We start from the raw sequence: 17,290 nt of genomic DNA, 5'->3' as shown, positions 1-17,290 counted from the left end.
TTTTGGATGTTGTAGAAACTAAAAAAATTGTATCCCTTTCCCATCAAAATTTACCAATTATCGAACAGATATAAAATCAAAGACTATTTTAGTAATCTATGATAAAATAAACAATTCAAAAATTATTTGAACTAATGTTATAGTCGATCTATTTTTAGACCGTTGTCACAGAATATTTTTATGAAATTTCCGGAAAATTTATCATGTTTTTCGAATTATTTACTTTCATTTCGTTTTGTATGTAACTATGTAAAATTTATAAAAGAGTTATAATTGAATTTTGAATTATAAATCAATTTCCTATGCCAATTAAATTATATTTCACAGTATATTCTATGTTACGGAAGTGATAAGATAATTTCCGAAGTTATCGGCTTTTTGGTTCGACAGCTATCTGCTCTCAATAGCCTGAACACCTCCCATGTATTCTATATTTGTATAAAATTCTTATAAGAATTACTTATTCTAGGTGCAAAATCATGATTTTGTTAGAGATAAACAATAGATTAGTTGAAGAAACTCTTTCAGTTAAAATCAAAAATGCTCAGGCGGGGTAAGTACTAAATACGAAAAACTGAGTTACTTTAAGTTTATAATTCACCAATTAAATCAACTCATTCGATTTTATTTTTTACCATTTAATCGAAGTAAACATTTTCTTAAGTATTATTTGATTACAAACTGTAGATATGCATTTTTGTTGGTTATGAGTCACCATTATGTTCATATCAATGAAATGACCACCAATGTATAATTGTATTTGAAAACTTGGAATAATTACATTTCAGACTAAAGAATGAATCTATAGATGTTACTGTAGCTGATTTTGATGGAGTACTATATCATATATCAAATCTAAATGGTGATAAGTCGAAAATAAGGGTAAGTTGACATAAATGTTATAACTTTTACAATACTAAACCCAATTATGACTATTTTCAGGTAAGCATTGCCCTCAAATTTTATAAAGAATTACAAGAACACGGCGCCGATGAATTACTAAAAAAAGAGTATGGTTCCTTTTTGACAACACCTGAAGATAACTTTAACGTTTCCATTCTTATAAATTTAGAAGATATACCAGCAAATTGGCCAGAAGTAGTAAAAAAAATTGGTCTATTAAAAAGGAATTGTTTTGCATCTGTCTTTGAGAAATATTTTGATTTTCAAGAAAAAGGAGAAGAGGGGCATAAAAGAGCTGTTATTAACTATAGAGATGATGAGACTCTGTAAGTATGAAACAAATCTTATGGTTGAGCCTCATTCAGTGGTGACGCCAGCTTTCAAAAACAAGGGTGGCCGGATTTTGTTTGGGGGGGCCAAAGTAAAGAGAAATGAAATTTGACATACTAAGGCTTAAAGATTAGCAGAAGCTAATTATTTAGCCTTAGTATGTCAAATTTAAGGGGGGGCCCGGGACCCCCTGGCGTCGCCACTGGCCTCATTATTAATCATTTTTAATCGTAAATTTTGTATATTTGTATCATTCTTTGATAATTGATCAAAACATTTTTTTCCCAGATATGTTGAAGCCAAAGCTGATCGTGTAACTGTGGTTTTCTCAACAAGGTTTCGAGATGAGAATGATGTTGTGATTGGCAAAGTTTTCATGCAAGAACTCAAAGAAGGTTTAAGGGCCTCACACACAGCACCTCCTGTATTGTTTAGCCACAGAGAGCCACCTAGAGAACTACAGAACACTAATGCAGTAGTAGATAATAATGTTGGTTATGTTACATTTGTTCTCTTTCCGAGACATACTGCTCGCAATACGCGTGATAATACCATTAACTTGATACACATGTTCCGCCACTACCTCCACTATCACATCAAGTGTTCGAAGGCCTATATCCATAGCAGGATGAGGGCCAAGACATCAGAGTTCCTCAAGGTATTGAACCGAGCCAGGCCAGAAAATAAGTCAACAGATAAGAAAACTATAACGTAAGTCCACTTCTTTTATTTTTATTTTTACAATTGGTAATTAAGTTTCTTTATATTATCATGTTTGATCTCAGAGATTGAACAAAATTTTCTAATTTTGAGCTGAGAATGTTCTCAAAAGATCGTTAGAGTAGTCAGACTTAAATGACAAAAGATTTTGTGGTCAAAATCAATTCTGTCCAGCCAAGTACCATGCACAGAATAACCCTCTATAATAAAATGTGCTAGAGACAGAAAAAACTGGATGACATCCAAGATCTAATTGTTAATAAGAATTTTGGGGAGGTACACATTCTAGCGTTGATGGAAACATGGATTTAAGATAGTGGAACATTGTTTTATAACATTGAGGAATTCAATGCAGTTCATAAATGCAATAAAACAAGAGGTGGAGGAACAAGTTTGTACATAAAAGATTCTATATATTATACTCATGATTATTTGTCCTCTGTTGCTTCAAATGAACACAATATTCTGTCTATGTATCTTGTCTAAGAAAACCTTAAACTGAACAGTATTTATAGACCTCCGAATTGCCAAATATCAGATTTTATGACAAAACTGAACAAAATGATGGAGTTACAAAAAAAAATTTATTATACTTGGGGATATGTATATTGACTTAGCAGCGATACAAATGTTAAAGATTAACAAAGACATTGGTCATAAGCAACAGATTCGACATAAAAAATATTTTTTCAAGGAATAATGATACTAGTGTTAGTAGAACCACTACCACTGTAATAGATCATGTTTTATTGAATAATGGCGTCGGATGTACAGTTGATCTATTCGAACATTTTTTAAGTGACCATAAAGTTTGTTCCTGAAGTATTGAGTAAAAAAGTTGATGAATATACTAAAACAAAGAACAGCATAACTCAGATACTTTAAAAAAATAAAATGAGAACATGTGGATGGAATCTATTCAGGAAAAACTTCAACATAATTCTATAAGTAGTTTTGCTCTTTTAATTCATGTCATCAATGAAACAAAACTCTTGAACAAGAAGCAATATATTATTAAAATAAGAAAAAGGGAATGACTGGATGACTCCATAATATTCACATTTAAAAAAAGAGATCAAATTTATGTAGGATGGAAAAAATTACCTAATAAAATAACCAGTCATTTACTGAAGAACCAAGCAAATAATATTAGGAGAAATCTGAAAAGACGGTACACTAAAAAGAAAATAAGGGTAGCGATGGAGACATAAGAAAAATAGTATAAAACAATGGCGAAATATCGCAAGAATTCAACAAGCAACAAGCCCAAGTGTGGGCATAAAAGTGGCGGAGAAAATCCAGCTCAATAAGGATACAAAATTCCCAGAGGAAGAAGTGCAAAATTCTTTATTCATGATACCCACTGATTACAATGAAGTTTTGGAAGTAACAGCAAACTTAAGAAATAATTGTTGCCTAGGAAAGGATGATATCGCAAAATATGATATCATTACACTATCCAAATATAAGTGTGGGCATAAAATTGGCGGTGAAAATCCAGCTCAATAAGGATACAAAATTTCCAGAGAAAGAAGTGCAAAATTCTTTATTCATGATACCCACTGATTACAATGAAGTTTTGGAAGTAACAGCAAACTTAAATTATAGTTGTTGCTCAGGAAAGGATGATATCATTACACTATCCAAATATAGGGAGCACTGTAGTACAACTTATAACTGATATATCCGTTTGATAGTTCCGGAATTATTCCCATATCAAATATTGTTTTGTCATCATTGAAAAAATAGTCATCTGGTCAAATTGAGATATTATATCCCATACAGATTTCACTGAAATTTTGTGTGAAACTTTGATGGATATAGGGAAAAAATTAATCAAGTTTATCTGATCTGATAATTCTCGACTCGCAAGATATCTTTTGAAATATGGACTGATTTGTTTCAAAATTCTTTCAGTTATTTGCAGAAAGATTAAAAAAGTTTTGTAATTCAACAATTTGAACAAAAAGATCACCTAAATCCGAAATTGGAATGCATAAAGACCTCCCATGATTTAGGTGCATATACAGGGTGTTTCCAAATTATAAACAATAATCTACAGTTTACAAGATATTTAAGTTCTTGTAATTTGAAAAAAATTTCTCACCTTACTTCATTTTTTGTCAATTCGGATCTAACACCGTTTGAAAAGACGAAGCTGAGAGTATATTGAGAGTAAATTTTAGGCGGAAATTAAGAACTGAAGAAATAAGAAAGAGGGCATGTGCTTGTATAAGGAATGGTGGAGGTCATTTTGAACATGATTTATGAATACATTTAATACTGAAATTTTCAGTTCAATTGCAATAAAAAAAAGTTATCCATTACTTTCCTATCTTTGCTTCTTTCCCCTTTGAAATCAAAATCTGCTGAAACAAAACTAGTGCCTGCATTCTAACGAAAACTTTTTTAGACATAGAAAAAATTGACGAAAAATGAAGTAGGGTGAGAAATTTTTTGGAAAACACAAGAACTCAAATATCTCGGAAACTGTTGATTTTTGGTTATGTGAAGCTTTTGAAATAATTTTGGTACATAATAGTATATTGTGCAACAAGTGGGAAAGTCCAACTGCACAAATTTCAATAATTCAAGTAATGGACTTGATTCAAATCAAAATGGCCTTCATTGACAGTATGTGTTAATTTATTGCGTTTCCATAGAAACAACTCAAAAGCCCAATTTCATTGGTCTATCAAGCGAGGTGTGGGCAAAGTGCTATGAGAAATAATATTTCCCACAGTATGAGCAATACATAGTTTTGAAATTGAGTAAGCTATGAAGAATACGCTACTTTTCATAGCTGTTGTAGGAAAATTTCTTAAAGCTGAAATAAGCAATCAGTAAGAATCTCTGTTACTTTTGGTTCTTTAAAGTTGATATTCAATAGGAGAAATAGAAGAGAACAATAGTTTCAGTACTAATTATGTTTCAAAAAATGGTATAGCAAAACAACTGTCGTATCAATTTGGCTTGAAATTAATGGTCTACATGCCATATAAGACAATTACTCATTATCTTATAGATTTATAAAACAAAGTAATTTCCACTATTCATCAATGTTCCACTATTTTCTTTGTTTTATTATTTTAACTATAATGAATTTGCATCAAATAAGGAACGAATCTATTAAGATTATCTTTTAACTTGTCTTAGAAAATTTCCTGTCATTTACATACTACATATTGTTTTAATCTACTATGATCACTTCACAAAAGGCGAGATAGCCAAAGAATGGTTATGGTAAAAAATTCCTTCTTGACTCATGTCATCACATGATAAAAATATCCCAACTATTACTGAGTGTTCCTTGAACGAGGCTTTGATTTTATGACGATGATTACACATCATTATAATTTTTGTTTCAGGGGAAGGACTTTTATTCGACGAGATTGATGTGAATGTTACAAACAGTAATAAATTTAATTGGACTCTAATATTTACTGCCGCAATAGTTTCTTAACAACTAACGTACTACACTATTTCATTTAATATATTCAGTCATTAATTTATATATATGCACAGTTGTCATCTAATCATTGCAATATTTATTTCAACAGTAAAATATTGTTACTGCTCCTTTATTTTGAATGATCCAAATTGAGTACAAATTACACATTTATTAATTATATTGATGAGTTTGATCGTTATCCAATTGTATAGTGCAATATTTATTAGTTATATTGTCCAAAGTATTTTCAAATCTACAATTCGCTTATCCACCCAAAACCTAAATATCTCAAATATTCTTTTCAAAATATTTATCAGTTTCAAATTGAGAACTGATGTTCGTTATTTATTTTATTCTCTTGTTGAAGTTTTTTGCTCAATAGTTTTAAAATTTTCGGTAATTTACAATTTTGCCTTTATTTTATTATGCTTTTTAATAGTCGTTCACAGGTATGTTATCTGAAATTTTCACCTGATTTTTATCAATATATTTATTTGTTCCTGAAATTGGCTAATTTGATATCATTATGATGTAGTGAATGAAATAGTTTAGTATCAGTATCCAGTGAAAATTTTGGGTCGATTTGATTCAGTTTTTTGGCAATGCATAATAGATAAATGAAAGTAATTTTTATTATTATTATCCTCTGGGATATGTATATATAGATTTAACTGATAAATCTTTTTAATTGTGCTTCCTTATAAGATATAGGTGAGCACCTGTATATTAAAATAATGCGATATTTTTAATTAAGGCTTTTTCAAGTAATGAGATATCTTTCGTTTGAAGACAAATTGAAATGTATTAATTTTTGTAAATTTATAAAATCGCTTTTTGTACTTTATCATTTTCTATATTGATGTTGGGTATGTGTTTGCTGGTCCTGACATTATTTCATTTGATTTTATAAAGGTCTTTTTAATATATAATTTATTATTCTTCGAATTATTTCTACATGAATAGAGTGGACAGAATTTATTGTTCTCTAAAATAGAATTTCTGGGAAAGTCAATATTATCTACTGATTTTCTGGTACTCATCGTTCCACTAAAACACCTAATTGACCTCAGAGGTACCTAAACATATATGAAAAGTTATAAGCAGGTGTACTGTTCATCAATTATAGAAATAAAAATGTTATTTTAAATGCTACTTTTTTATTGACCTTATTTTAAGTTTGAATTAAAATAAGAAACCTTTTTATTATTTACTAACAATTATATAGGAGCAAGTACTTTGGAAAGGAATTTTATTTGTTCAATGTTTTTTATCTCGTCCATCTTTGGCATTTGGAATTCCTAGAAGCTCACAGGAACGGTTATCTCAGAAAACATTCATTTCAACGAAAATTGGAAATATCAGTCATTATTTTCAAATTTTCTGTTAGGACGTTAATACAAAACAGATTAATCAAAGAACATTAGATAATAAACTCTTATGGATGATATTGGATTGTTAACTTGAAATAGAAAAAAAATTTTAACTTTGACCAGTATTTCTAATAAGTTCGTAATGAAAACACGAACATTTGTTATTGATTGATTTTTTTTTGAGTTTATCGGCGAATATGTGTACCAAATTTCACATATTTCCCACAATTCAAGCTGAAGCTTCAATACTTTTATTTTATTGTTGTTAGTACCTTAATGCTTCGACTATCTGAGACTCGTTCTAATTTTTTCAATTATAATGGTTGTCAAGTATAATTCAGTTCTCATCAAATTAAAGTTATAAATCTTTTATGTGCGATAATTGTTTAATATCAATAAATTTCACTTGGTCCATTTTTACCTATCCAAGTCTTTTCAGCGATATATTCTAGTACTCAATATGCTCTAGTGTTGCTATAAGGCAGTGTCTTCTAATTTCTGGATAATTTATATTTTCGTATTCAGTATAACATTAACAATCTAAATTCAGAAGAAAAATATAAATAGAACAATTCCTGACGCTAAGTAGGTAACGAGTTAGAAGTAAGGATTTCAATGGGACTTATAGAATGACTTAAAAAATGCGCAGACACAGGTTAAGAAAAAATTCATTATATAAGTATTTAATTAAATAACCACAATTAGAGCAAGAGATCACCCATAAATTTATAGAAAAATTTATCACCCAACTTTGAATAGTTACCCAATTTGTTTTGAAGGACTGAAGGACGATTTCTGTAGGAATAAAATAACTTCTTCGGGTATTCTCTGTGATATCACAATAGTATAAATAGAGCAGATACAGGCAACATTTCAAATCATGAAAGAATACCCTTTAATTTATTGAATATTTGATCTGTGAAGTGAAGATTCAGGTTTTAAGAAATACAATTTTCTTCCAGAACTTCACAAAATTTCTGTGCCTCTAAAAACGCGGCTCTTTGAATATCAATCATTTCCTTCAGTAACCTCATCCAGTTTCCAGCGTACGTTTGCGTTGTCTGTCTATTATCCTGTCTGTCATTGTAAAGCTGACAGGCCATTTGGTGAAAGTGAGCACAGCTTTCGATAACTAGACGATTGTTTTCTAACACGTTATTTTCCAATGCACTTATTTCATCCATTAGACCCTTGGAGCTTTCTTCCTCCTCCTCTTCCTCTTCTTCATTTTCTTCCTCCATATCTTCCAAATCTTCTCCTTGAGCGTAGTAACTATCGTCTACATATTCTTCGCTTGCAACCAGTTCTTTCACTCTGTCAGCGTATCTGAGGGTGTTTAGGGAATGTTCTACCGAAGCGACGCCTGGTGAAATCAAAGCTATCATGCACGTTCTAGACTTTTCCCCTATGAACGAATCCCTTAAGACTTGGGTCAGCTTGCTTCCTCGGAATGGACAGTGAGAACCTTTTTTGCCAAGAGCTCTTATGCATTCTTTTAAAGCCAGCAAGGACTTGTTGATGTCGGCACCTTCCAGTCTCGTCTGTCTGTCCGAATTGAAGGTATCTGCACCCCTTTCATTACCTGCCAAATCTATCAGGGAAAATTTACCAGTGATATTTCTGGCGCCGTTCTTCCTTATTATTATCTGGAATACAGCATGTGACCTAGAGGAGTTCGCGTTTGCCGAAGTCATCCCAGAGGTTCTCTCCAAGCTGCCCTTTTGGATTTGTTCGATCACATCGTCTACATTGGAGACTACCCTCTCTGTTAGACCCACAACCTGCACCTGTTGCTTGCCATCTTCCAGTACCCGCAGACGTTTCTTCTTCGCCAACAGGTCGAATACCAGTTTTCCGTAGATTTCGAAGAAGCTGGCAGAAACCATGTAGTCCTCTCTGGAGTATTTCGGATGGTTTATGTAGCTGAAAACATCGATAGCCACTAGACCGTAAATGCCATTTTTGAAATTTTGTTGCTTGCCTGCAATGAACAGAAAATGATCATTTTATATGGTATAATATTATATTTTGAAATGAACAAACAAAATGAGAAATACTATAAATACCGGATTTTTCTCAGGTTGAATCAGTTAAAAATCTCGAAAAGGAAACATTTACGGAAAAATATTTCGAATAAGAGGTAAATGGTTATGGGAGAGAAGTCCATTCATGCCAGAACTTCTTCCATTTAATTCCTCCTTGTGTGGGGTGAACTTTGGATTTTCAAATGGAAACCCCTGTGTTTCATTGTAGATTCGAATTCTACAAGAAAAAAAATTTTTTTTTGTACAAACAATTTCTCACGAATGGCTCTGTAATCGAGTTTGAATTTTCCGTCTATATAAAGAACCTTACGTTCATTCACATGAAATTTAATAGTAAGTTGTCCAACTACGTTAAGGCTGTTCGAACGGAAATTCGAACTCGAATACAGAGCCATCTGTGATGATTCTTGAAAATTTGTTTGTACCAAATTATTCAAGTTATGCCGTAGAAAATGAATCTGCAATAAAAAATTGAGGTTCTCATTTGAAATTACGAAGTTGAACCTCGAGGGGGAATTAAATGGGAATGGTTTTGGTATAAGTGAACCTCTCCTTCAAAACCAACGTTTTATTCAAAACATGTTTCCTTTTCGAAATTCTACTTGAAAATTTCATCCGGTATATGTGAAAATGAAAAAAAAAATTCCGGTACCGGGAATCGAACCCGAGCCTCCTGGGTGAGAGCCAGGTATCCTAGCCACTAGACCATACCGGACTGTTGACAAGAGTGATATTTGTGTGGATTTGTATCCTCAAAGCTAAAGCAGGGCCGTATCTAGTGCGTGGCAAAGGTGGCACATGCCACGGACGCAAGATTTGCAGGGGCACCTCCAACGAAAAAATATTGGAGCACCAGAAGAAATAAATCGAAATATCACAACTCGGTTTCAAGCGATGCCGAGGAATCTGAAAGCATTTAAAATATTGCTAGCCTTCCCTAGAATTTGCGTACGAAGCCTAAAATAAGATCAGCAAAACGAAAATATATGACTTAAATTATGAACAAAAAAATACTTTAAGATAATATAATGGATGAAAAAAAATCTTCGAAAATGGGACCGCTGTCTATACCTAGATTCGAATTTTGTAGAAATTAGTAAAAAGCATATAAATAATTAGATTGATGGAAGGACACAACTCTCGTTATAGGAAGCTTAATTTTTCTGTGTTCATCAACAGTTGAAACCATAGAAATGTTGAGACTCTTAGATGAAAAGAGGTATTTGACCATTTTCCATTATTTATATTGATACAAACCATACGATGTTATATATTTTTGAAAGCAGGAAAAATTAAGCTTTAAAAAAATGACACAGAAATCTAGTGTTCCCATTAAAAAGAAATAACTTCGTAATTTAAAACCCTTTTGAAAAGACGAGCACGCCACTTTCTACGTAAAAAAGTGCCTGTATGATATTTTAATTTCAGTGCTCTATCATCAGTATTAGCGGAGATATAAATGTTTTTCGATATCGCCATTTTTCCAATTATCGCTTTTAACTCGAAAACAAAAGAAGGTGGCCAAAAATGAATACTACCCTTGTTTGTTTCTCAGAAAAGAGACCGAGAAGGGGGATCAGATTTTGTCCATCTCCTCTGGTTCAAAAGTTGTCGTGCTAAAACATCGAAATTTGCCCACTCTGTGCATTTTACGCCAGCATTTATAATCTCTAAAGGTTGATCGACACAGTCAAGATCAGAAAATTGCAGTATCTGGTCCACGTGATGAGAGGGGAGAGGTATACGCTGTTGCAAACTATTATACAGAGGAAAATACAGGGTAAAAGAAGTATAGGAAGAAGACGCATCTCCTGGTTGAACAACCTAAGGCAGTGGTACAACAGTAGCTCTGTTGAGTTGTTCAGATCCGCAACTTCAAGGGTAAAAATCGCCATGATGATAGCCAACCTTCTTAAAGGAGACGGCACATAAGGAAGAAGAAAGGTTGATCTTGTAGTAGAAAAGGTACACATGCCTACCCAAAATCTATCCATACCTCGAAATTCTCCTCCCATGGTGTGGGTCTTGCCAGAACCAGTCTGACCGTAGGCGAAGCAAGTGGCCATCCCTCCCTCGAAGATGGTCTTCACCAGCGGCTTCGCGGTGAACTTGTAGACGATGTCGTTGGTGCAGGCCTCATCGAACACGTAATCGAAGCGAAACATCTGATTGTCCAGGTACTTGGTCAGGTCCACCTTGTGCTTGGGCTCGTGTACGATGAGCTGGTTCTTGGTCGGCACGCTCATCACGTCTATCTCCTTCTTGTGGCGCTCCTTGTCGTTCAGGGGCCTCTTCCTCACGCACACCGTGATCTGGTTCTCCACCACGGGGTCCGTCTCCCTGAGGGGGTGGAACTCCTTGCCGCTCTTGAACTCGTGTATCATCTGCTCGAACTCCCAGTACGGGTGGTTCTGCTCGCACTGGATGATCTGCTCGCGCAGCGCCCTCTCGTCGGCCTGCTTCTGACGCCGCTGGTCCCTTATCCGGGCTATCTGCTCCACTTTGCGGGCCGCCTCTGACTTGTACTCGAACATGGATTCCCTCCTCTTGGGCTGTTTCTTCGGCGATTTTGGCGGAGATGGCGATGGTGGTGGGGATATCATATCTGGGGAGATTTTGAAATAGTTTATTTACACGTTTTGTGGATTACAATGGTGAATTAAATACACTGGCGAGCGAAGAAGAAGGATCACTAAGATTTTTCACTGTTTTTTTCGATAGACTCAAATTTATTCGATAATATCTTGTTCTTTATCTATCTTTCATTAGAGAATCAACTAAATATACGCAAAATGTAGACATATTGGCTAAAAAACTTGATGAAAGAAACCATCTTCGAATAATTCTTCGCGATGAATTCATAATTTATCAGTTGTGTTCAACATTGGTGATTGATCAGTTTGCTTTCCACTCTCTGAAATGAACAATTTTATAGATTGAGTTTGCCAATTGAAGATTGTGCGAGAATAGTGACACTTATTCAAAATGGGTTGAGCCAGAGATCTGTTGCTAGAAGAATCAATATTAGCCTATTTACAGTCCAAAGAATATTGACATGGCAGGCTAACCAGAAGACCTGGATCTGGAAGAAGAGGGTGCACATCGTTAAGAGATGACAGATTGATGGTTTCCACAAGTCTTCGAAATCGGCATCTTACTGCTGTTGAAGTTCGATATCGATTGATGGACGTAAGTCAGGTAAACATAAGTGAATGGACTGTGAGACCAGAGACCACGTCTCTCAGACCATACAGACCTGCAACAGGTACAGAACTTCTAATAGAGCATTGAATTGCTTCAATTTGCATGAGATCACATGAACTTGCTCAGTGGACACAGGTACTTTTCTCTCTTCTTTGAATCTAGATTCAACATTCGCGTTTTAGACGTCCAGGAGAATGCCTGTATAGAGGACCGAGTTCAATTCGGTGGAGTATCTGCTATGGTCTGAGAATATGTGTCTTTAGGGGGCCGCACATAGTTGGTTTTTATATAAATGGATTTTTAACAGTAGTGACACCGTACTTGAATGAGGTTGGAATGTCAAGGTTCAACTAGCCAGCACGAAGTCCTGACTTGAATCCCATCGAACATTTATGGGACCAACTGAGAGTCAGAACTATGGTTCCATTGTCAACAAGACAATATTCGAAGGCTCATCACGAGCGGGCGAAGAAGTTTAGAAGCTGTAATCAGAGTTAGGGGAGATCACACGTCATACTGATACTGAAATTTTCACATATACGATAATTTTTTAAATTTTTTCAAAGAAGCTCATTATTTTTATACAAGTTGAATAAAAGTTTCATTTTTCTTTGGGCAATTCTCTTTTCCCTACCATTCCAGAAATTCCAAAATTCTCGTAAAAATTTTAAGCAATAAAGAATCAAGTGACCCGTTTTTTCTGCTCGCTAGTGTTGGCATATTCGAGAGATCGATCAATTGAATACTTTGTTCGTTCATTGTAGCTAGCAATTTGCCAAGATCTTCGGTGGAGGTCCGTAATCAGGAGGCTCTCTTTTTTGGGAATAATAAGATTCTTGGACCTTGTTTGCGGAGATTGGAAAAGAATTGCATCCAGAGGGTTCAAAACAACTGTTGCCGTTTGATATATGGATTACGAAAATTCGATCACATAAGCGGTGCATTAATTTCAACGGGTTGGCTCAATATGGATGGTAGGAGAAAACTTCATCTTGCAGATTTCACTGTGAAGTTATTGAGGTCTCCAGATTCACCAAAGCATCTTCTGTCTGGTTTTGTCTCGGTGGAGTCGAGACATGGTAGGGGTACCAGATTCGGGAGCAACGTTTTTTTAGTAGCTGCTTTTCATGGCATATCCAGGGTGGTCCGGATTTTAATAACTTTAGCGTCGCCTGCCAACATTATCCAGTGGCGTAGTTATAAGGGTGCGATGATACATTGTTAATTTTGAGGGGTTGAAAGACCCCCTCTTAGGGGGTTGCTAGTTCAAACAAAATCATTCGAAGTGTTTCGGGAAATTTCTCCAATCACTATGGGATGAGAAATATACCGGGTGGCTCGTCTGAGATGGAACACTTTCTATTTATATTTTCATTCAGTCTTTTTGAATAAATTGGGTTGACCCAATATCACCGTCTCCTGTCTCGTAGTTACTACCGTCGGTATAAAATCACCGTTAAAACTGTTTCTGCTTCCATCTTTGACAAATGTAGAATTCAAACTGAATACGAGCGGTCGCGGCAACGCGCGTTCAGCTCTTGGTAAGCACGCACCATATGAACAGTATCCAACTATCCATCGCGCGTTCAACGCGCGTTGAACGCTTGTCATGTGAACTAAGCGATCTAATAACACCATGATATGGAAGTTTGGAGGACTCAATTTCAGAATTTGCTATATTCAACTATTCGAGACATTTTATCTAGTTTTTAAAATTACTCGGAATTAGTAATCTTTGTAGTTATGCTACAGATGAATTGAAAAGGTTAAAACCGAAAATTACGTAAACGAATAATAAGATTTTTAAAAATTGTTCACTGTCAAGTTCAGAAAGAAAGGACTTTTTCAACAATATATCGAACCATTCTTTCTACTCAAATGTAAGGGGCTGGAGTTAACGCGCAGATGAATGTGGAATGATACGATGATGGCTTTTATTCAAAAACTTGTCCCCATCAAGAACAAAATTGATGGATCCGAGCGAGTTTCCGAAATGTTAATATTTCTATATAAAAAAAACACTTGTTTCCTTTTCAATATTACACCGTGTTCAATTGAATATATCGAAAGGCAAAATTCAAGTTTTCAAATATGCGTGTTTCGTTTCTCCAAGAAAATTGTTCCAATAAAGTTTTGATTGACATTATGTTTAAAGTATCACGTCATTCTATGTTTTTATAGCATGTCACTTTGCAGGTTAATTTAGTACCTACTTATTTGAATTCTCTCATATGGAATTTCGTGAAAAAAAAAAACATGAATACAGGTTAAATAAGTTCTTGACTTCATGTCAGTGCTTTTTACGTACTTGAAAGTTACGCGAAGGACGAAGTATGTTTGAAAATACGAAAAATATCCTCGAAGTGAAAAAAATCACATTTTGAACGCATTAAAAAATATATGTTATAGGACTTCCTTCGAGTCCAAAACTGCCACCATATATTACCTATAAGTGGAATAAACCAAAATATTCTCAAATAAAGATTAAGTGAACCATTCTGCTTGCGGTTCTTGAACGTAGAATAATTTGTAATTTTCTCATAACGGACATATTACCAGGTTTTTACAAATTAATCTTGCAAAATTCCGGAAAGGTGCATATGTACTAATATTGATTTCATCTTATTCAACTCACCCTCTGGGATATCACCTACATTTGGATTCTTTTCGTAACTTCGATATCCAGCGTTGTAACACAGTTCGTTACTTATACTCTTGCATTTTCTGACAGCAGATCCCAACACTGGTTGTTTTCGTTTTTCTGGATCTCTTTCATCGACAGCAATTGGGAACATTTTATCTCCTGTCAAAAGATTGTAGTTGTCATTTATGGTTGACAAGTTGAATATAACACGGCGTTTCTAAGTTACTAGGAATTTTGTAAACAGCACCCCAACAATAGAATTAGCATAACTTGTTGGAAATGAAAAGTCTCCAGTAATTTTTCGAATGCTCCTAGTTTAGTATGAGGGTGAAGCAATTGATCGGGTATATGAATTAATTTGTATGTTTGTGTTGGTATTAAGGTTGGGTTGGGGGTAGAAGTCTTTTCAGTTGGTTACAAGCCAGACATGTTCATTCTTCAGTTTCAGGACAAATTACAATAATTCAAATACCTCCCATGATGTGTGTATTTTGCTTTATTATCTCCTTCCATTGCATTCTTCACTGAGATATAACTTTAGGAATGATTACATTGGGTACAATTTTGAAGAACATCCTTCATTAAAATTGATTTATACAAGGTGAATTATTGACAACTTAGTTATTAACAAACAATAAGAATACGTCAAATGAAAATTTACTCGAAAAACATTTCTTATCCGAAAGTCGAAAATTTTCAATATACATGGTTGCATGAATTTTTAGTTTCATACTTTCAATGATGAAGGTTTTAAGGCTGAAATCTTCAAATTTCATCATATCAACATTATAAAAAGAAAAGATTATTTGTACAATTACTATTCTTTATAGATACGTATAGATAGGTAGTTTTTAGATCTTGTCCTCATAATCGCAAAGAAGAACATTTGATACAATCTCTAGTATTTTATCCAAGCATTTTGAAGGCTTAAATTTTGAGAGTTAAATTCAAAAAAATCATTAAACACATTACAACTATGAAATTGAAATAATATATTGCTACTATGATATTGAATAAAATATTATTGTACCGCTATGTGGAAATTGCAAAGATGCATAAAACATGACTAGACAAAGGAAATTGATTTGTTTTTCTTAGACGATTTCAAAATTTTTATTATTGGTAATAATAAACCAAAACATCTAGAAAAATAAAAACGGCCAAACGTTTATAATAACCTTCTCTTGTTTAGACTGGAGCAAAGCAAATCTTATAGCTTGTTATTATCAGCGATGTGTGTAAATATTTCTGCAATGGTGTTTTCGCACTTTGATGCCAACCGAAATTTGCTCTCAAAAATGAAAAACTCACCCTTTTCTTTCTTTTTTAGCCAAAACAAACTTTTGAAATGCATTTCGAACAATTTTCAAACACTCTACTAGAATAATTTTGTAGGGCAACGACTGTGAGTTTAATTTATTGATCAAACTTGTGAAAATGATCTGGACTCTCTGCCTTATTTGTAATGGTTGGCAATTTGCAGTAGTGAATCATACCATCCTTATATTGAAAGTTCTATGCCAAACAGGAATATTAATGTCGCCCACGAAGGTCAGCTGAGTATTGAATCTATATTTTGATTCGAGATTTTGGTTTATCATTTTTTATAATAATTTCTTGAAGTAATGAGACAACAAAGTCAAATCGTTTCGAATGTATGGCAATTCTAACAAGATTTGAACTTCGGAATAAGTCGGAGATATAATATTCTTCGCTATATCTATTTCTCATAAGATGGCAAGAATAAGAATATCGTGAAGATTTTGAAGTTCTAAAACATGAGGAAAAAGTACCAGGATATAATAATAAAAATGAGGTAAAATAGTTGAATCATGAAAAATATATTCATCGAAAGGTAGATATGTGGGTACTTATTTAGTTTTAAAAAACAATAAAATAAATATTTTTTAGGAGGTTTTCCAGACCAGACTATTCATTATTTGGAAAACTTTCATTTCGAATCGAAGGAAAACAGTTCGCTATCTCTAATTTCGATATAATTTCCTACTTCGATATTTTCAAATCATTTCTATTGTTACAATTTTCTTCCCTAAGAATTTCATACTGAAAAGGTACCTTCACGATGTTGAGGAATATAGTGCGAGCATTACCCAAGAGATGGAGGACTATACCCTAAAGGTATACAACAGTGACTACCGAGTATAACGTATTCATACATCTCAATTCTTGGAAATACTGTTGAATTTTCGCAGTATTGAAGCATTGGAGGAAAAATGAAATGAGCATATTCAACTTTTTGTAGAAAAACCCAAAAAAAATCAAAATGATCAATTGAGACCGAAAAATTGCTGGAGTTTTTCGGTCTCAATTGATATATTTTATATATATATATATATATATATATATATATATATATATATATATATATATTTTGATATTTTTTTTGGGTTTTTCTACAAAAAGTTGAATATGTTCATTTCATTTTTCCTCCTTTTAATGAAAAGGAGTTAAATCGTTTCGTCAGACATAATTCACGAATTTAAGGCGGAATTATAAATTATTTCAAAATTCAAAACGTTTGTTCGATTTAAATTCAAATTCAGTAATCTGTCAATTTTCAGTTTAACCAACTCCCAAGATACAATACAAAAGTCACTAGAAT

General features: G+C 33.7%; 2 protein-coding genes and 1 non-coding gene across 3 annotated transcripts; 1 reads left to right on the top strand and 2 right to left on the bottom strand.

The window, feature by feature from the left end:
* Window positions 1-361: 361 nt before the first annotated feature.
* On the top strand, window positions 362-6,551 carry LOC123682045 (probable actin-related protein 2/3 complex subunit 2). The gene is made up of 5 exons (XM_045620435.1): window positions 362-553; window positions 789-882; window positions 943-1,229; window positions 1,522-1,944; window positions 5,322-6,551. Exons 1-5 carry the CDS (start codon window positions 480-482, stop codon window positions 5,347-5,349), a joined length of 906 nt encoding a protein of 301 aa, XP_045476391.1. The 5' UTR covers window positions 362-479; the 3' UTR covers window positions 5,350-6,551.
* Window positions 6,552-7,441: 890 nt separating this feature from the next.
* Window positions 7,442-16,114, bottom strand: LOC123682044 (kinesin-like protein Klp10A). Its single transcript, XM_045620434.1, has 4 exons — window positions 15,979-16,114; window positions 14,659-14,826; window positions 10,816-11,424; window positions 7,442-8,755 (listed from the first exon to the last, which is right to left on the bottom strand). Exons 1-4 carry the CDS (start codon window positions 16,019-16,021, stop codon window positions 7,713-7,715), a joined length of 1,863 nt encoding a protein of 620 aa, XP_045476390.1. The 5' UTR covers window positions 16,022-16,114; the 3' UTR covers window positions 7,442-7,712.
* Trnae-cuc lies at window positions 9,463-9,534 on the bottom strand. The gene has a single exon. It is a non-coding gene; the product is annotated as a tRNA-Glu (tRNA).
* Window positions 16,115-17,290: the final 1,176 nt, after the last annotated feature.

The sequence above is a fragment of the Harmonia axyridis genome, chromosome 6, assembly GCF_914767665.1.
Source record: "Harmonia axyridis chromosome 6, icHarAxyr1.1, whole genome shotgun sequence".
Taxonomy (NCBI): domain Eukaryota; kingdom Metazoa; phylum Arthropoda; class Insecta; order Coleoptera; family Coccinellidae; genus Harmonia; species Harmonia axyridis.
The sequence above is the reverse complement of the archived record's forward strand: the minus strand, read 5'-3'. Positions and strand labels throughout refer to the sequence as shown.

Coding starts and splice junctions, on each gene's coding strand:
- LOC123682045 (XM_045620435.1), top strand. CDS start 480: ATGATTTTGTTAGAGATAAACAATAGATTAGTTGAAGAAACTCTTTCA. Junction 554..788: donor ATCAAAAATGCTCAGGCGGG/GTAAGTACTAAA, acceptor ATTACATTTCAG/ACTAAAGAATGAATCTATAG. Junction 883..942: donor GTGATAAGTCGAAAATAAGG/GTAAGTTGACAT, acceptor GACTATTTTCAG/GTAAGCATTGCCCTCAAATT.
- LOC123682044 (XM_045620434.1), bottom strand. CDS start 16,021: ATGCATTTCAAAAGTTTGTTTTGGCTAAAAAAGAAAGAAAAGG. Junction 14,827..15,978: donor GCTAAAAAAGAAAGAAAAGG/GTGAGTTTTTCA, acceptor ATCTTTTGACAG/GAGATAAAATGTTCCCAATT. Junction 11,425..14,658: donor TGTAGGTGATATCCCAGAGG/GTGAGTTGAATA, acceptor AAATCTCCCCAG/ATATGATATCCCCACCACCA.